Source organism: Poecilia mexicana, unplaced genomic scaffold (assembly GCF_051168715.1).
Source record: "Poecilia mexicana isolate PSO_F unplaced genomic scaffold, ASM5116871v1 scaffold_17, whole genome shotgun sequence".
Taxonomy (NCBI): Eukaryota; Metazoa; Chordata; class Actinopteri; order Cyprinodontiformes; family Poeciliidae; genus Poecilia; species Poecilia mexicana.
The window spans coordinates 4,313,026-4,332,575 of NW_028263386.1; the positions used below are offsets into that span (position 1 = coordinate 4,313,026).

The 19,550-nt window shown below is 40.8% G+C and overlaps 1 protein-coding gene across 1 annotated transcript in view; it reads right to left on the reverse strand.

Annotated features, from left to right (window-relative positions):
- kirrel1b (kirre like nephrin family adhesion molecule 1b) overlaps positions 1 to 19,140 on the reverse strand; it is a 103,738-nt gene extending 84,598 nt beyond the window's left edge. Inside the window, exon 1 of the mRNA XM_015009746.2 lies at positions 18,683 to 19,140. Within this exon, the coding sequence (XP_014865232.2) occupies positions 18,683 to 18,728 (46 nt within the window). The 5' untranslated portion in view covers positions 18,729 to 19,140. The remainder of the gene's footprint in view (positions 1 to 18,682) is intronic.
- Positions 19,141 to 19,550: the final 410 nt, after the last annotated feature.

Genomic DNA, 19,550 nt, shown 5'->3' on the forward strand with positions numbered 1-19,550 from the left:
GCATGACATGGGACACAGAACAAAGAGCTAACAGATGCTAACAGCTAATCAGCTCAACTGTCACATACTGCTTTCAAATCTCTTCAACGCAACTTTACATAAATACCAAAAATGCAAGTGAAAGTATCTCCACTTCTTGAAACGTTTTACATTTTATCATGAAACAACCACACAACTCAAAATATTTCATATAGATTTATGATACATGGTTTTATTTCTATCAGTACTTGTAGAACCACTTCTGCTGCAATCACTACTGGAAGTCCTTTGGGGTATGTCTCTCCCAGCTTCACAAGTTTAGGGTTGTGTTTCTGCTGAAACTTTCACTGCAGTTTCAAGGCTTTTTCAGCCCAAAAGGTTATGTCAGACTTCTATGTGAACAGTTTACGTCCCCAAAGCGACACAGAAGAAGAACGCTGACGTCAGTCACACAGCAGAGCGTCGTTTACCGATGTAATAACGGATGAGGTCATTTATGGATCAAATGGGAGCCGGTAGTATTGCCACAACAACATAACGCGATGGAATCTGGTAAGAAGAAAGCACAACTACTAGCGACGGTCTTTTGTGGAGCACTGACTGCAACTTCTGTATCTGTTTGGATGCATAATCAGAGCCAAGAGTGGTGGGATTTTTTCGTGATGTGCTTTACTGACAGACTTTTTTTCATAAGTTCCTAATTCATAATTTTTGGTCATTGTTTACATCCTGATTTACTGCGTCTGGCTTGTTCTGGTGCAGAATTATGACACATGTCTCACGTCAATGACGTAAAAGTTGGGAAAAAACGCGACCTGACCGTTCAGACTGCAGGCGCTATAATATCACATATGGAAGTGGCTTTTCAGGTGGGATAACAAAATTGTTCTAAATGTTTTTATTTAGAAATCCATATTTCTGGAGCATAAACATTGTTGTATTTAGTCATTAATGCACAACACAGCTTATAACTGTTGTGTTTCCTGTAGCCTTTTTTTACATAGGATAATTGCAGAGTGTTGAAGATGGCTGCTGGCTAAGTAACTTGCAGGCTAATGGTTCAGTCGCCATTGGCTATAGCTTAAAATAGACAGCTGATCTGTGTGGGCCAAGTTGAGACTGCAGTACATGCTCCTCATTATCTGCTGTGGTTAATTTGCCACACAAGGATGGACCGTAAAAGCAGAGCAAGACAAAATATATAAAAAAAGAAATAGCTTTTTGTTGGCATGTATGAGTGCACTGAAAGCTCATTCCAAAAATGTTAATTTAGCGAGAAAAAAATGAACTGTTCTTGTTTTTCCTCAAAAATAATTAGCCTTGTGCAATCCAGTGTATCAAATTTAAATCAGAATAAATATAGCATAACTGTTCTGGGACTGAGCTGCGTGGATTTGTATGTTTAGGATATTCTCAAAAGACATTTGGACCTTTTCTGTCTACAAATGTATTCTCTCAGCTCACGATGGAAAAGATGGGGACACAGAAAATGTGTGTTCCACTTCAAACAAGGAGACCAATTACAAGAGATTAAGTAATTGCTTGGGGAATAGTCTAAACATCTTTCTTTTTCAAACCTCATTAATTTAATCCTGCTTTGTATAGTGCACAACTGTGAGCTGTTTCAAAGGACAAATCTTCAAGATATATTCAGGGCTGTTAAGAAAACACAGTTTTACGATCGCGGAATCACAGAAAGCTTAGTGTGAAAAGTTCAAATTCGGTTGCGAAAGAGAAGCGCTACACCCACACTGTAGTGTTAAGGGAAGTGTTTTTGAACTTTTTTGTTTCTTAATTCTAAAACACAAAGCATAATATATATATCTTTGTGTCAAGGTCTAAATGCAAAGTTGGAAACATTATAGCTGCTGCACTGATACCATAATTTGAGCAGGGTAATTATGTTAAAATTAAATATTTCTGCATGAATGTTAACTAAATAATGCATTGACCTGAAGAGCTGTCAGACTTTCAAAACCAAAAGTCCCTGTTATCCCTGAGAAACATGTGCATGGCTGTCTAACAAGGCTCTTAATTCAATGATCAATGGAGTGAATGAGGACCTTAATGATTCAAAAGCACCTCAAGCTGCTTTAGTATTGACAGAAGCCAGCCAGGGGGATTCAAACACCTAGAAAGGAAGGAAAAAAGGCCACCATAAGTAACTGCACATTACTTAAAAACATGGAGCTGATGCAGGCAGCCATAAAAAAGGCTAAAATGTTTTTTAATCATTCATTACCAACTGTGGATGTCAGCTTCTGCGTTAGTGCAAAGAGAGACTCCACTTATTGCATATTAAGGTATATTTGGTGGTTGAACTATTAAAACAGTATCAGCTATAAGTATTTATAGAGGAGCTTTCAGGTATTTTAGTTATTCGCAGGCAGTTGTGGCTCCTAACCCAAGTGAATACTGGGGCTCCACTGAAGTCATTAAGCTTTTTACAAGGTATTTAGAGCAATTATTAAAACATTTAAAACATGTGAACTATGAAAAACGAGGGTGGATGCAGACCCAAATTTGTCTTACCACAGTGAGGGCAACTGTACAGGAGGTAACGAACAAAAATCAGGGAACTGCAGCTTTAAATTAGGATTTACTTCATTTGTTTTTGCATCATTCTGTCTTTTTGTGAGTTGATATTGTGCAGACATCATGAGCAACGTGAAGCCTCATGAGGTGAGTGTCATGCTACTGCTGTTTTTAACAGAGGCTCTCCTGATTCTCTTCCTTCCTTTTAAAGTCCAGCTGATTTTCAAATCAAATCACAGCAAGCAACAACGCGTCTACTTATAGCACCGTGCAAAAGATGTTACTCTTACACTGGCTCTTCTCGTTTTCCCTCCAGTTTCTGACCATTTTCAAAGGACTGTTTTGTTGTTTGCTAAGCCATGTAAGGGCGGTGAGGTGGGTCGCAGTTCTGCCTCGCAGCAAGAAGTTCCTGGGTTGCAAGGATGATTCATGTCTCGCTGGTCCAGTGTCAGGTCTTTACTGCATTTTTTTTTCTCCTATTTCATGAGAACTTGACTTTCAGATCCAGTTCACTTGCTGCAGATTTTATCTTGAGCTCTTTAAAGACCTGTAGAAAACTTCAAGAACTATTTCTTAAAGGGTGTCTGCTATGTAACATAATTTTTGGAGCATTACTTCATGTTAAAATGCTATTCCGTCATAAAAAACATACCAGGGGTGTTGCCTTAATTTAAACCTTTTAATCTCCTGTGGCAACCATTCAGCTGTGGGAAATGCCTGGGCGGATGTAGCATGACGGCATTAATATGCAAAGTCTAATTTCTTATTTGATATTTTTATCACAAATGAAGTTAGACGAGTTAATTGATTGTGCTATAAAGTGGCACTATGTGGTTGGAAAATACATAATGCTGCCCCTTTAAGACTACTTAAAATACAAAAAAGCTTTTCTATTGTACTGTATATATATTGTTCCACTTCGACATCCTGTGGGCATCCAGGCTGAAGAATTTGGATCCTGAGTCTGGTTCAGTTTCGGATCATCCTGTTGCTTCAGTGCTTTTGGGGAAACAGATTGAGGCCTCTGTGTTCGCAGTCTGGTGAACTTTGGGATTCTCAATCAATTCTCTCTCGCCCTCCCTCCCTCTCTCCCTCCCTCCCTCGGCGTCTCATTTCTGACTCTGCACAGAGATGGAGGTCATGTGTGGTCAAGAGCCGGGAATGGACAATCAGAAAGCAGCAATATACCCAGAGCTGTTATCGCTGCAGCTCACATCTCTCCTTTCACACAGGCTCTATAGAGTACAGCCATATTCCCCTGCTCCCTTGGTCTTTATCTCCCTTTTACAGTTATGAGCAGTATAACAGAAGAACTACTTTTTTATTAACAAGTGGCGTAAGGGATATTAATTTAAAATACTTTGACATTTTAATTAATTTTGGGGGCCTACTGTGAATAGATAAGGTTTAATTAAATAGATTTATGTGCCTTTAGAAGTACAATTTAAAGTTAGTATTTTTACACGAGCATAAACGGAGAAGGAGCGTAAAATTACGGTTAAAGTGTGAGGCTTTGCAGTGAGACGTGCACAGTGACCTTCAGGCTGTAGACTAGTAACCTGTTAAACCAAATTTAGCTTTTGTTAAATATCAGACGCCGTGTTGCTTGGGAAGATTTTGAGCTGTTCGAGAACTGCTGGGGAAACGGTAAAGAAATGACAAAAGTGATGTTAGTTCCTTGTAATTAATGGACTTGAATGCAGGAACAGCTGTTAGCTCTTTATGTATTTTCCATGTCTCTGAAGACTCATTTCGTAAACATCTCCCACACATAGAAACTTCAGTATGAATACATGCAGACATTCAGAGGACAAGTTTATTTGTTTTATTACGCCTGCTAACAGCTGATATGCTCTAGCTGCAATTATTGTTGCTGCTACCTTTTGAATTGTTCCTCCACATTTTTATCTTTTAATGGAAGCTGCACCTCGTCCAGTGCCTCTCTGGACAGAGTCACTGATGAGTCTATTTCTGCAAATAATCATGCACTGTATTTGTTTTTCTCATCCTCTGAAGAACTCCTGGATCGGTGCAGGAATGGAAACCCTGATGGAGTCTTTGCTGCTATTAAAGTACACATTTTACTCTCTTTCCCAAATATGGTACACCTCACTCAGTTGAATTGCTTTCAGTTGTCCTTTCTGCATTTATTTTTATTTATCATAGAAATTACTTCTGTCCCAATACTTCTGGATATATTTATCTTGGATAAAGCCATTGGAAAGACTGCTGTTGGAATTGACTTATGTTTATTTTATTTTTCCACAGAAAGTAGCCGTGACCTGAAGCATCTGCGTGTTTTTCTACATTTCAGCAGTTTGCGTAGAATCTGGCTCAGGTCTAAACTGGTCCTGCTGAATGTTTCTTCCTATTGAAGTGAAGTTGTTTCTCTCCACTGTTGCCACGTTCTTCCTTAAGATTTGAAAACTTGACACAATTGGCCGGGTTCAGTGAGATGGATGACTTTAGACCAACTGGTATTAGCTGACTTTCATTGTAATGAATTATAGTTGACCTCTAATCCACCATTTGTACTTAAAATCTGAATGTGACTGCATGATTGTGTAGTTTTGAAATTAATTTGTTTGGTTTTAATTTAATTTGAAGCTCTATCAATATATTTTGTCTTATAAAATCCCTTGAAATGACATTTTTTGTAATGTGGCACAATATAAATAAAACGAAAGTATAATAAAGATAAATTAGACCTGTTTGACTTTTAAAGTGCCTTAAAATTATATTTTTTCATAATGTGGGTTAACTAAATAAAATGTATTCAATTGAAAAGATGATCAATGTGGAATACCAGACCTAAATCCTTACTGTTGGAAGTGACATGGACCTCTAAACAGGGACGTGACATCAGGTTTGACATTTGTAGGATAAAAGTTTGTGATACCTCCCCTTAGCAGTATTACAGGCTTTCCACTTGGCACAGTCACAAAAACAGCTGGAGGACATATCAAACAAAAAAGGCTTCTGCTGACAGAACCCAGACAGACATTTTCTTTATTAGAATTCCAAAGCGAGGATTCTTCATGCTTTACCTCGATCTCAGCTGGAGCTTTTCACAACAAAACCCAGTCTTACCTTTTCAGGGCACCGTTTTATATTCGATCTGGCTCCGTTTATCTGGCTGGGTCAATCATAAAAGTAGGATGTAGCAGGACAAACCTTGCAAGATGCTCCTGAATTGCTGTCTGTCAGATACATGTCCAGCTGCAAGTTTGTTACAAAAGCTGACTTTAAACCCCTCCTACAGTGTGACTTACAGGGCCATAACTTCAGAGCCGTGACCAAAGCTATTGCCGTAATTGTTTTGAGCCGGTCATCTTTCATCCGTGACAGCCCAAAATTGCACAGGCTACACCTGGCTTTATACAGTATAGTGCCACTAAGCCCCTGCTGTTATTGCTGCACAGAGGCGAGCCTGGTCTCACTCCTAGCCTGCCATGTGTGGCTGCTTTGTTAGGATGCCCTGAGATGACACTGTGGTGCTGTGGCACTAGGCAAAACTTTAAAAGTATTTATGATGTTTTCCAAGCGCTAGCATCATTTCTTCAGGTTATGAATTCAAATTACCAGCCATAAGCCCAATTCAGCACATGAATATTTAACGTCTTTATACTTTTCAGAATAATTAGCTCTGCGTGTAAAAAAAAAATCACCTGCTGTAAGTGACTTAGAAAGTCAATGTTAAAATATTTACATAAGAGAAAGAATACTATTCTGTAAAAAACAACTAGTACAAATGGTGGAAATATGAAGTGTTTTTTTCTAATTTCTTTTCATAACTTAGTTCTGACCTGTTAATATTTAGCCTAGCACTCCTTTAGCCATGCATGCCCAGGACCTTCCTGTTAAAGGTGCTGTCATTATTGCTGATATAGGTATAGATGGGTATTAGAGCGCTTTTGATTGGAATCCCCCTGACATTTATGGCTGAAGCGCAGAATAAATGTAAGTTTTCTCAGAAAAGGGTAACATGAGTCCGTCCCTCCAGATCTTTTGGCCTCTTTTGATTCTGATGTCGGTTCTCAAGTTCTCTTTGTGGTTCTACGACACGATAATCTGCTGCCGAATTTTAGGAGCGATGACTTTAGGCAATTATTCCATATTTAGACATTACTTGAGAACAAAAGGCAGAATTATTAAAGTGCTTCTCTAAAGTATTGTCAGTAAAACAAAAACATTTCTTACCCTAATTATTCAACTGAAAAGACTCGAGCTAGTTGGCCCAAAACAACTCTTTCTACTTCCAATAAGGCAAACTGAAAAAATCGAAGCAAATCTCATTAAACTTTTCCCAGCTCAACTCTGAGCGCTGCCCCTTCACTTGTCCTTTGCTTGTTTTATACCTTTTCTCCTATCTGCTTTTTTTTCCAAGTTTCTCTTTTAAAGTTATTTTCTTCCCTCTTCCTCCGTTGCTATGGTAACTCTCTCCCTCCATCCTTCCCTCGTCTCTCCGGTGCACCCCCACTTTCCCCTCATCTCTCCGGTGGCTGGTTGGATGGTTGCTATAGAAACAGACTTATTTAAAAGAAGAGCTAAGAAATTATCTTTCTCTCTCTCTCTCTCTCTCTTGCTCTCCTCTTCCTTCCTCTCTGTGTTTTTTCCCTCTCACCCCGTCGTGCCCACCTCCCTCCCTCGTTTGCCCTCCGATGCGTTTGCCTCAATCAGAAGCAAACAGACCCACTCTTTTTATTTTCCTCTGGCCCCCGCAGCTTATTGTGGCTTCACACACAGAAATCCACAAAGTGTGTTTGCGAAAGTCTTCCCAGAGTGCATTAGGCCCTTTCCGTCGGGAGACATTTTGACATCTCGCAGTGGAAAACACAGATACGAATAATAAAATTAGCCGTGAAATAATTTCAATTAGCTGCTTCAGTTTCTAGGCCCTAGTTGACTCACTGTCACGCTGTCATGGCTGAGTAGTCATGTTAATATTATTAGTAACAGCTTCATTTCTCCTACTATGATAAGTTAATATTTGCAGCAGCGACACCCTGTCGCAAACAGCAGGGAGAACAAACAGCAAAGGTGCACCTCTTGGTTTAATCTGCTTTCCAGAACAATGACAGATTTCCCCCTGACATAATCTCCACCTGTGACGCCACAACTTCATTTACCGCCAGGAGGACAAGCAGTGTGACATCACCGCCCCCTTCGCTGCCACCTTCGCTTATCTCTCCAGCGACTGAGCGTAACAGGCTTTACCAAGGGGGAGATACTGTCACCCCCCCCTGAACCTCACAGAAACCATGCTTCTTCTTCTTCTTCCTGCTCCTCATCAAGCCTCAGCGAGTCAAGCGGCGCCCGGGTGTTATCACTTCCTGATAGTTATCGACTTACATTAAAACATAAGAGCAGGGCGAGCAGCAACGGAGAGATAGACAGACAGAGGGAGGCTGGAAACACAAACAGAGTGGGTGGTGATGGATCCCAGCTTTCATCATCTGTAATCATCTTGTCCATCTCCATCTTTAAAATTGCTGCTGCTTCTTTCTTATCACTGCTTACAATCTGCCAAAGGAACAGATTAAAAGGATAGAGAGATCCACTGAGACTTCAATAAGAAGAAGAAATAAAAAACAACATTATGCCCACTCAAGAAAGCCACTTGGTTACAGATGCTTAGTTTCAGATAAGGAAATTAAGTTTGGTAATATTCGAAAGATGGCAAAATGTAACATGAAAGTGGAACAAGTTCATATGGAGTATGTTGGGTGTGAAATTAACATAAACTTTAGTTTTAATTGGGGGGGAAAAATGGGTTTGTAAGGGATTACAAACTAGTTTGTATTTTTTCCAAACTATATTTATCTTTGCTTCTTATCTTTGACGTGTCGATTATACATTACCGAAGAAGTAAAAGTAATTAAATTTAGTATAAAAGTAAAGTTTTTGAAAGTAGCCAACTCTTGGTCACTTTTGATTATCTGGCAAGTTGCAGCTTTGGCTTCTGGAGGAGGAATCACAGTGGAGATACAGATAAACCTTATGACTGCAGGCCTGTTAAGAATTGGCTAAGAATGTCGTTAGCAGTTTATTACCTGGAAAGAGAGCGAATGAAGTGACTAAATCATCTACTGGATAACATATCTGTTAGCCAGCTGCAGCTCAGAGCCACGACAGTTTTTCTCTGAAATGCACCTTTGTGTCAGTGAACCAGTTCATTCTCTAAGGATGACATGATCGATTATCTACACCTTCAAGTATGCTTTGTGCATAAATATCTGTGTAATACAGATTTTTTTGCCGCAACTAAAACTAAAACCAGAATTGACACTGAAAGCGGATGCAAAAAGAGCAAAAACTACAGTTTATTTGGATGCAAATGGATAAACATTATCCTCCACACGTCACGCTTCGCAAGTAGTTTCTACATTTCTCAATAAAATGTAGTTTTCAACATCTGGAAAGGCTCCTAAAACCCAGTTTTAAAGCTCTGCCTCTAATGCACAACCCCTGTAGTCAATTACTGAAAATGCTAATGTTAAAATGTGAGCAATCTGTGAGTTAAGCTCTTACTTTAACGAGTAATTGTTCCATTGATTGTGCGGGGAAACGGCATCACACTGTTACATAAGGTCCAAACTCACACATACACGCACACAAACACTTAGCCAGCAGCATCCATAATCCAGGGCTAAGACAAAAGGGAAAACCTTGTGATAGTGATCTTGTAATGGATTAGATTGATTTAATTCACTGTGCAGGACAATTTCTCATTCTTATTCCTCAAGATGTCTCTGAATGGATTTTACGTGGGAGGCCCATTCAATTGTTCTCTCTCACCTCCACACGCGAGTCTGTCAGACAGACGACTGAGGGAAAACACAGGCAGACAAAGAAACAGAGAGACACTGAGGGAAGCAGAAACATAAACTACATCCACACTCGGCTCATTTGATCTCGTGGGCCTTTTTCGTTGACATTTTTCCTCGTATGAAAGGAAGCGCTTTCATGCTTTTTGCTGCTTTTATGCTTGATGTCTGCATTTCTTTGATAGATTCTCCTTGGAGAGGGTGGCCGGTTTGGTTTCTCACATTCACTTCCAAAAAATATATTTAAAAAAAAAAGCTGAGAAGGGTTACTTCCAGCCTTTTATCACTTTTATTGAATACTCACACAGAGAAAGGAGAGCCACTTTATTTATCCTTGGAGGGCTGAGGACTCGCTTTGAGGGCGGCATTTTGTGCATTGCAGCGTGCTCCTCAGAAATCTTCTGGAAATGCCTGGAAAACTACAGGCTCCTGTCCCAGGAGAGCTCCATCTATAATAGGGCTGGCTGTTTCCCTCTGCTCCCTCTCTGCGACCCTCTCTAAACATAAATCTCTGCCCCCCCAACATTGTTCTTCTACTCGTTCACTGCCGTTCGGCACTCCCTTCAGCATTTGCAATATCTCATCTCCTCTCTCTTTTTATCAGCTTCTCCTTTTCTTATTGTCCCGCTCTCCTACATTTGTTTTTTTGTTCACTGCAAAATCCTCGTCTGATTCCTGCCTTCTCATTTCTTGTCTTCCCCTTCTTTGATGGTATTCTTCCCACGTGATTTGACTGCTCCAGAAATATCGCTGCTTTCTCGTATCCTAACCTTCTTTATTTCCATTCCTCTAATGTGTCCCCCATCTGTTTCCACCTTGTTTAACGATCCTTGTTTAACCATCATCTCCACTTTGCTGCCCTCGTTTTATTCATCCACCCCCTTCCCACCAGCCACCTGTCTTTCTCCTTAGTTACTGTGCTACTCAGAATTTTACATAAACTCATCTCAGCCATGATTCTCATCTTGATTCTGTGCTTTAATGATTCATTTAAATCCTCATCATAAACCTGAAAGCTAATTTATCTTTAAAAATGTTTTGTGTCTGTTTTCTAAAAATGGCATACTCAAAATTACGAATAAAGGCTCAAATGCACACAACCTGACTGATTAAGTTAATTGGACGTTTTGTACCTGAACTTCATGCTTTTTGTAACCATCAAGCTTCATTCTGGCTCTATAATAGAAAATAGTAATTATCCAAAGAAGAGTGGTCTAAGTATTTTAGCACCGTTCAAAACCTTCAATTGTAGCTGAGTTCAGGGTTTTCCAGAAGCTTAAAGTCAGTCTGCTTCATCCAATCCAAAACAAGTTGCTGTGTGTTTGGGAACTTTATCCTATTTCAACCACTTTAACTTTCAACTACCAATTTCAGGTGAAAAACAAATTGGTTAAAATAATCAGGATTAGTTCAGGAACCACAGTGACTCAACCCAGCTATGATCCAGAAATGGCTTTAAATCCTTTGTTGTCCTGGAGTCAGGATGTGACTCTGTTCATGGAAAAGTCGAAAGCTTTCTGAAAAAGTGATTTATAGACGGATGAACCTTTTGGTCTGAGCAGTGGTGGCCACAGCAAACCAAAAGGTTTGGACACTAACTCTAAAGCACTAATTAAATATATTAGTTCCACTAACACTAACAAATTATATCTGCCGTTGAATTGCTACAATCCTCAAACCCCAATTTAATTTTAACATATTTTACGTGCTCTGTAATGTCATTAGACATATTTATGTTAAGGCTGTATCTTGTTCTCTACTTTGTGTTTTTTTTTCATTGGTCTTGTTTTTTGTTGTTCTTCTAGATCTTTATTGGCCAGATTAAAAGTGCCCACCAGAATGTTAAGAGTGAGATTTTGGAAAGCTCAGATCGTAGTTACTGTAAAATGAAAACGTGTTTGGTCCCGGAAACCAACCAATAAAAAAACCTGTGAAGAGTCGTGGTGAAAGCCAGAATGATGCCAGATGTTAACAAGCACAAAAACATTGGAGGGTCTGTTGTTCTTTAAAATTCATTTAAGATGTGTTGCATCATCATTCTGCCCTGTTCCAACAGTTCAGATGTTTATTTTCCTCTTTGTGCTCTTTTTCTGTGTCTTTTCTCATCTTACCAGTTTGTAAACCCATCTTTTCTCATCCCCGTCTTGCTTCGTCTTCTGTTTTCTCTGACATTTTTACTCCTACCTAACTAACCCTCTTCCTCCTTCACACTGAATTTCTCTCCATCTGTTTCTTCAGCTTCTGCCCTCATCAGCCCCTTTTTCTTCCTCCTCCATCTCTCCCTGTCCTCCTTCTCCTTCCTTTCCCTCCGAGTCTTTGGCTCTGCTCCCATTTGAGCTGACATATCCGCCAGATTGACGGGTGTCAGTCCTAATATGATCCATGCCCTCTTGTTGAAATCTGCATACTCTTTAGCCTCATCTATCCGCCCACGCATTAACACTGAAGCACACACAAGCAGAGGTAGACGAGCAAAGAGGGGAATTCCTCACCATTATCCCGTGATTTGGGTGTCTTCTAGTGAATTAGGTGACGGATAATTATGTCTCTTACTTTATTTATTATCTTAATTGCTGTTTCTTGTCACTTTACATCACATATCTCGAAGCATAAGGATATTAGATGTGTCAGGTACTGCAAGGCTTTGGGATCAAGCAAAAGACACACAAATACACAAAGCTCCGCCTGGCGTCACGATGTTTGAGCCCCCGCTCTGCTTTTAAACAGGGCTTGCTGCGCTGCTTTTTAATGATTTTCATTTGAGAGTACAGTGTTCTTTCGTGGAAGTAGATTTTTTACCATCCAATTAGAGCAACAGAAGCAGTCGACCCGATATTCTTGCTTTCATGGCACGTTAAGTACAGCCAGCCACTAATAGCTGAGGTCTGGGGCTTTGATTTATTCTGAGACCGCCTGAGCAAAAAATGCTCATCAGTGCTGAAACTCTCCAAAGACAGGAATTCATTAGGTTTTTATAATGTAGTGGTAGTGAAAATTTTTTGTTGTTTTAGAATTGCTTTTTCTTTTTCTCTAATATGTATTCACTACATGTTGAATAAATACTTAAATGTGAGCTCCTGCATCTTGACTAAGGACAAACACTGTTCTGTAAGATCTTAAGGAAAACACAGAAGAAGCCCACAGCTCCTCCCAAGCTTACTTTTAGCTTTGTACAGAATGAGGTCTAAAAAAATGTGCTTAACTGAATTCAGCAGTTCTTTGCTTTAGATAATGGCAGCCATTGTAAGGGAATGCCTGGTGGCTTCTGGGAAACAAAAATCTCTGCTGTAATCTGTTGGGGAGGGCGAACTGTTGCTCAGTAGGTTCTCCTGCAATTAGAAGGTTGTAGGTTCTGTTCCAGCTTCCTCCTGTCACAAGTTGATGAGCTGCAGGGCAAAGCACTTAACCTCAAGATCTACATATCAGTGTGCATATCTGTGGGCGTTTGTGAATGAATGGCTGAATGTGTCTACTTAATCTTTTAGTCAAATTAAAATTGAAACAGCAAGAAAAGTCAATTCTTACATGACAAAATAAGTTGCCTTTGAGTCTTGACTGCAGTCAATGTTAATTTTATTTATGAAGCACTTTAAAAACAGCACCAAAGGGCTTCACACAGTGGCGTGTGCAGACATGTTTGTGGTCAGGTGTTGAAGTGTAAAAAGGCCACCTTGTGCGTCACGTGGAGCCGGCGGCTCCAATATTTATTACAGCCACAGCTTGAACGTTATGTGTATCTATTTCAAATCAATAGCTGTATGCTGTCTGATGCAGATGTTTAAAACTATTCCAACACTCTAGCTTGGTTTCTCTAACATCAACAGGACAACGTACAGCAATAGCAAAGAATAAAAACGAGAAGAGAAGATCAGAAACTTAACTTGGACTCAAAGACTTAAGCAAACATTATTTTTCTTTTGTTCTTTTTTTTTTTATCACAGAATATCCTCTGCACCATAAAACCTTCCCAGAAAAGTTAAAGTAACTCGTTCTTACAGATGAAGAATGAGTTGAGAAACTCAAGTTCACATGTATGCCAAAGCAGATGAGCAAATACTTTGGGCGACGTGGTGAGTCTTCACTTCGTGAACTAAACAGAAAAGTCTAAACACCAAGTGGATTAGATCCTAATCTCTCGGCTTTTTGCACAACAGGTAACAAATAAAAACCACCTGTCTTCATTTCATACTTTGAGGATGTTCAATGTGGGAAATGTTGGAAAGTGTTAAAATGTAATTTCAGAGTCTTGAAATCTGGTGAGATAAAGAGTAGGAAGCAGCTTTATGTGCAGAGCAACGCGTTTCACCAGATCTCTGACCTACAACTTGCACTTTGGGAGTCTGTGAAGTTGTGTGATAAAGCAATTTACCAGCAAATAAGGCCACGTTAATACATAAAAAAGTATGTTTCATAAATTTCAATGGCTTACAAATGTTGAAATTATGTGAAAAACTGACTTTTCCTTAAAATGGTCTCATTATTTTTGCTGTAAATGTGTAGAGATGAGCTGCATTTTGCATCAGAAAAGATGTTAATAAGAAAATGGAGGAGAAGCTTCTCTACACGTTGTTTTTCATATCAACTAACCGAGCTGCATAGAAACAGGTGAAAAAGATGTTGCAGCACAGGGAGAGATTGGCGTCCCTGAGGGGATTAACAAAGTTATTTATATATCTATCTAATAAATCTTGTTTTGACCTCAAGCCCAACCTGCAGGTCGGCTGTATCGTTTGCAGCAAACCAGGAAAAGCCAAGCTTATCCTTTCTATAACTACCTATCTGTAATTACAAATCTTCTCTTATGAGACAGCTCAGATAAAATTTGATGAAATCATGTTTTGTGTCGTTGCAAAACTGCAATCCATTAATATGACAGCATCCTCTAATCTTTACATGCTGTAAATGGAGGGAAAAAGTGTTTGACTTTATCCACTTCCCATCTAATCTGGGAGTATTTCTGTTGTTTGACGACTCAGGGAGGAATCACACGACTGCAGAGGGGATTAGTTAAATCAAGCGGTGCCAACAGATTGTAGGTCTGGGAAGTTTCTCCATCACCATGAATGATTGCTAGTCTACAAGTCCTGAAGGTTAATCGCTGTGTTTTGGGTACCAGAAGACGTCAGTCAAGTATTTGGATGAGAGATGGAACATTTCAGGAACCTGAAAGAAGTCTGGTTTCTTTTAACATAACACTTTTATATCATAAGAGGATCTCTAGACGGCCCTGCAGCCCAGTTTAGGTGTAAATCTTTTGCTAATCTAAACCATCAAACATTAATGGTCCAGCTGGGTTGCTATCTGAGGCAAAAAGCTCCATCTTCTCCTTCGTCATTACTTTCTGAGCTCTCCTCTGTTTATCCTCAAACATCCCCTCTTGTCAACAGATTAGGACTGAGCCCCGCTGTCTCTTCCTTTCTTCATCTCCCCCTGCCTCCATCTCCCTGTCTTATGGCCTGTCTCTTTCTATCTGAGCCTCTGCCCTGCTCCTGTGATGGAATAAAAGAAAGAGAAGAGGAGGAAAAGGGACCAAAAGAAAGTGGATGCATGTAGGGGTCGTTGGAGGAGATGGGACAGGTGCTTGCGGTGCAGGAATTGCTTTGCTTGCCTCGCTTGCATGATCAGGCGGCAGAAATGTTCGGCTCAAGCAAAACTGCTGTTGGAGAATCGAAAATGAGCCTCTTTCTTCGCCTGTGGCCAGACCGGCACTGGCAGCGCAGCGGTCGACTGGCGACATATCAGACAAACATACAGGGCCGAGCGGTAATTACAGGGACCCACAGATTATGCCTGGTCAACCACACGGAGAAGCGGTGGGTTTGTGCGAGAAAGCCACCAGACTGAGCCGTAAATCAGAGAGGCAGCCTGAGCTGTCAGCGGCGGAGAGGCAGGCAGCAGACACCTGGAAGAGTCCAAACAGGCTAAACACACATTAGGCTGCAGCTGCTGGATGTAGGGGACGGATTCACGCTGATCACATTTACAGGCTTACGCCGGCTCAGCAGGAGACACCGATGCTCCGCTCTATTCTCCTTCTGTCTGCTCTCTCCTTCCTTTGTTCTGCTGCTTCGGTTTTGTCCTGTTCTGCTCAGTTCTTCTTGCCCATTTTTATCTCTTTGGAGTTTCAAATTTTGTTCTGCCTGCTTTCTTTGTGTCTGACATTGCTCAGCTGTAAACATATTTTCCTCTGCTCTCTATTGTTTTGTTTTGATGCTTTATCTCTCTTGTGTCTTGTTCTCTTTCCATTATGTACACCCTCACTTCAAACCGCCCTGATCCATCTTTTTAAGCCATCCAACAACAGAATACAAAAACCCTCAGCTTTTCCCAGAGTTACTTCACTGATGCTTTGACCAACAGAGCTCTGTTGTACGTTATTCTTACTCTATTATGTTATCACCACAAACTTCAATGTATTTTATTGAAATTTTATCAGCTGGAGCAACATGAAGTAGTGTGAAACTTTGAAGTGGAAGTTCTCTGATGTTTATTAGAGAACATCAGTGCACAAACAGCATCATGAAGACCAAAGAACAGCAGATAAGTCAGGAGGAAGTTGTTAGGTTCAGTTCAAATCAAGGTTAGTTACTAAAACAAAATTCTCTGCTTTGAACATTTCACAGAGCTCTGTTCAAGCTGACTTATAATTTCCTATTTTAATAATTCAAAAACCAAATATGCCTTATTATGCATTATTTTGTGGAAGCCGTTTGGCAGAGGACAACACAGTGCTTCCTTATTTCCGCTCTTAGAGGCAACAGCCAATGAGTGCCAAGGAAAGTGAATGGTGCTCCTGGATTGGCTGCTTTGCAAACACCAGCCAATAATATTAAGTTATGCAAAGTTGTTTTAGCTTCCTAAGCTGGATTTTGTTTAGAATACTATAGATGTGCTGAATGAAAAAAAACAAACAAACTCATAAGTAAGCAAATTTTCCAGTAATAATTTGGAGTTACATTCCACAAAAGAATCTGCGAATGCTGAACTGGCTGGATGTCTGTTCACCAAAGAAGACAAAGAGATCATGATTACAGCTTAGCTCAGGTATACGGTGTGGAAGAGGTCGCTATGACCAGAGCAGACCAAAACTGCCACAGACCTGATTGTGAAATCACGATGTGTAGCTAAAAGCTAACTGCACATCATCATCTACACACCATTAAAACATGGAAGCTTCAAGCTGTGGCCATGATTTTCTTCAGAAGGCGTGAAGAAGTTGGTCAGAGGTTCCAGCAAAGACAGAACTGAAGGAAAACCTGGAAGATGCTGCAAAAGACTCTCCATTTAAGGCTAGAAAATATCTCTGAAAGACTAACCACAATAAGCGTTTCATATTCGTCTATATCGATAATTGTCTATCAGTGATTATTGATTCTTTTTTTTTATTTTAAATATCTGAGATACTGCTAATCTAGTGCCATGATCTTTCCTGCATATCCACACCATTGTGTATTTTTAAGCACTTATGTGCTAGCTACTCACAGATACTCCTCTGCCTTCATTTCCCAGAATACTGTGCGGTTCTGGATCGGAGTTCAGTGAATGTGCTATGCACTGAATTTTGAATATTCTGTCAGATGTATTATCTATTGATATTGATCACATGTCTGTTGCGATATATATTGTGATCGATTTATTGTCCAGCCCTGCAATCATTCGGCTGGAACTGCATTGAATGGTGTAGATGAAAGTACATTCATGTGTTCGAATGGCCTAGTCTAAGTTCAAACTTAATCTAATTAGTAATCTGCTACCAGACTTGAAAACTGACGTCTACCTTTAAACTTCCTCAAGTTTGGATATTTTACAAAGACAAATGTGTAAAAATGTTTCGCCTGTAGCTGGAGAGACATTCTCCAAAAGCAGCAGCTGTAATTGCAGTAAAAGGTGAATTAACAAAGTACAGACTCAGCGAATGCTTTTTTTCGAGGCGCCACAGACGGTAATCAAATTTTTCACTCTCAGACGTTTCATTTCTGGTAAATGTTCCCAACCTGACTATCAAAAATAAGCAGTGAAGCCAGGCTGAGCCTCTGCCTCATCCATCACGTTCCACTCAGGTGGTCAGGTGTGCTTCAGCCTGGGAGCTCCTCTGACTGACTGTCCAGGCAGATCATCGTCTGTGGTTCATCACACCGGCGGCCCGCAGCAGCAGGGACCCAGGTGATGCAGGTACACACACAGTTGCACGCACACACACATACAGGACTCCGTATAAGGCTGAACTGTTCATATCAGACCACCTCAATAAATCACTCCTGTCTTTGGAGGCATGACTGCTCCCAAACTCAAACACACACTCAGCCTGTCTCGGTTGATGTGTGCCAGACTGTGTGTGTCTAGAGAGAGGGAGCGAGCGAGGGGGTAATCTATCAAGGTGATCGATAAAAAGGGGCATTAATATTAGTAATAGGACTCTTCTCCAGTCCAGTGAATATGTCTCAGTCTTTCAGGTAAAATATGAATTTTTCTTGGCAGCTGCACAGGAAGGCCTCATTCATGTGCGCCAGACTCTACCTGCATGCAAAGAAAAAAGATGCACACACACACACACACACACACACACGCACACACACCCCCACACACGCACACACACACACACACCTACACACACACACACACACATCAGCTTTCTCTCTCTAGGGACACTTGCGTTGCTCTTTCTACTCTCACCACACACACACGCGCACACACACGCACACACACAAAATACACCAGTGTGACTAAAGGCACGTGTCTAGCTCGTGCGCGCACGCATTGAAAAATGATCCAATGAGCCTGATGTTAAAGCCCAGCGACCAGACTGTGCATTAGATCCTCGCCTCATCAATCATCCCCACACTGACAGCTTATGCGCAAATTGTGCGTGAATGCGCGTGCGTGTGCTTGCGTTGCGTTGACCCGCACCGTATTTGTTCCAGCCAAATCTACCCATTCATGCGTTTTAAAGGTCACGTCAAGGCAATGTCGTGTGCAGATGGTCCACATCTCTGCCCAAGAAAACGCGTAACGGAAGAAAAAGGAAAGCGCCGATTGCGCCTGGATATGAGCAGAGACAACCCCCCTCCCCCCCAAAAAAAAAAAGATTTTTCCTTCCCGTCTGTGGGGATGTATGAATGATGCTCAAATCTGAAGCACTATTTCCACGCACGGAGTCATGCGCGTGGATTTAATGCCAGGCATAAAAACGCGCATTGCAAGTAGTGCCATGAGACATAAAGAGACCCTCAGAGCGCAAAGCAGCAGAAGGAAAACAAAAGAAAACAATTAATAGCAAACTTTTCACTGATGTCCATCGTTCTTTTTTTTCTCTCAGCTCTGGGTCTTCATCTTTTACTCACCTTGGTTGAAAGCGAGTGCCAAAGTTAGGATCCACAAGCCTGGCATGGTTCAGCCGAGCGCATTCAGATTCCTCCCCTCGGCTCCGTTTCTCTCAGAAGACACCATCAATTCCTGCAGAGCGGCTGAGTTTAACAGTAATCCTCTCTGAGTCATGAGAGTCAAACAGGACACATTTAGAGGAAAAAAATCCCATGCCTCTTTCTCCTTTCCTCCAACTACTTCCCACTTTTCCCGTGCGTAAAATAAATCTGTCTCCACTTTTTCTGTTGTTGTTTTTGTTTTGCTGGCTCAGTCCGCAGCCGCTGTCCGCGCTGCGCTCTGGATCCCCATTTAAACAGTTCTGAATTCCTTTCTCCCTCTTCTAACCCTCTCTGTCTCTCTGCGTGTCTCTGCCCCCCTCCCCTCTCACAGACAATCAGTAGCACACATCCCCTCTCTCATGTACTACCAGCACCTCCACGCCTCCCCTCTCCAAATCTCAGTTAATGCTCCACAGAGGGGCAGGGGGCGCTGCAGCGACGGCGCCAGGAACAGCGGTCTGGCCCTCAAAACTTCAACTACGAGACCCTTTAAGTTTAAAATCTGAAGATTACTATACAAGTTATTGATGGATAATAAGGATTATTGGAGAGCACGAGCAGAGTGTTTGCTTAGAAATTATTTCCAGCAGCTAATTTGTGTAAAATTCCAGAAACGTGTGCGTGCAGTGCACTATCAGTGATTGTATAGTTTTAGAAATCGGATATCATATTAATGTTATGGGTGAATATTTGTCGTCTCAGTTTTATCCTAAAGTACAGAAAATTGCAGCAGTTTTATGTTATTACTTACTGATATATCGGAACAAATGAGACATGGTGAAAATAC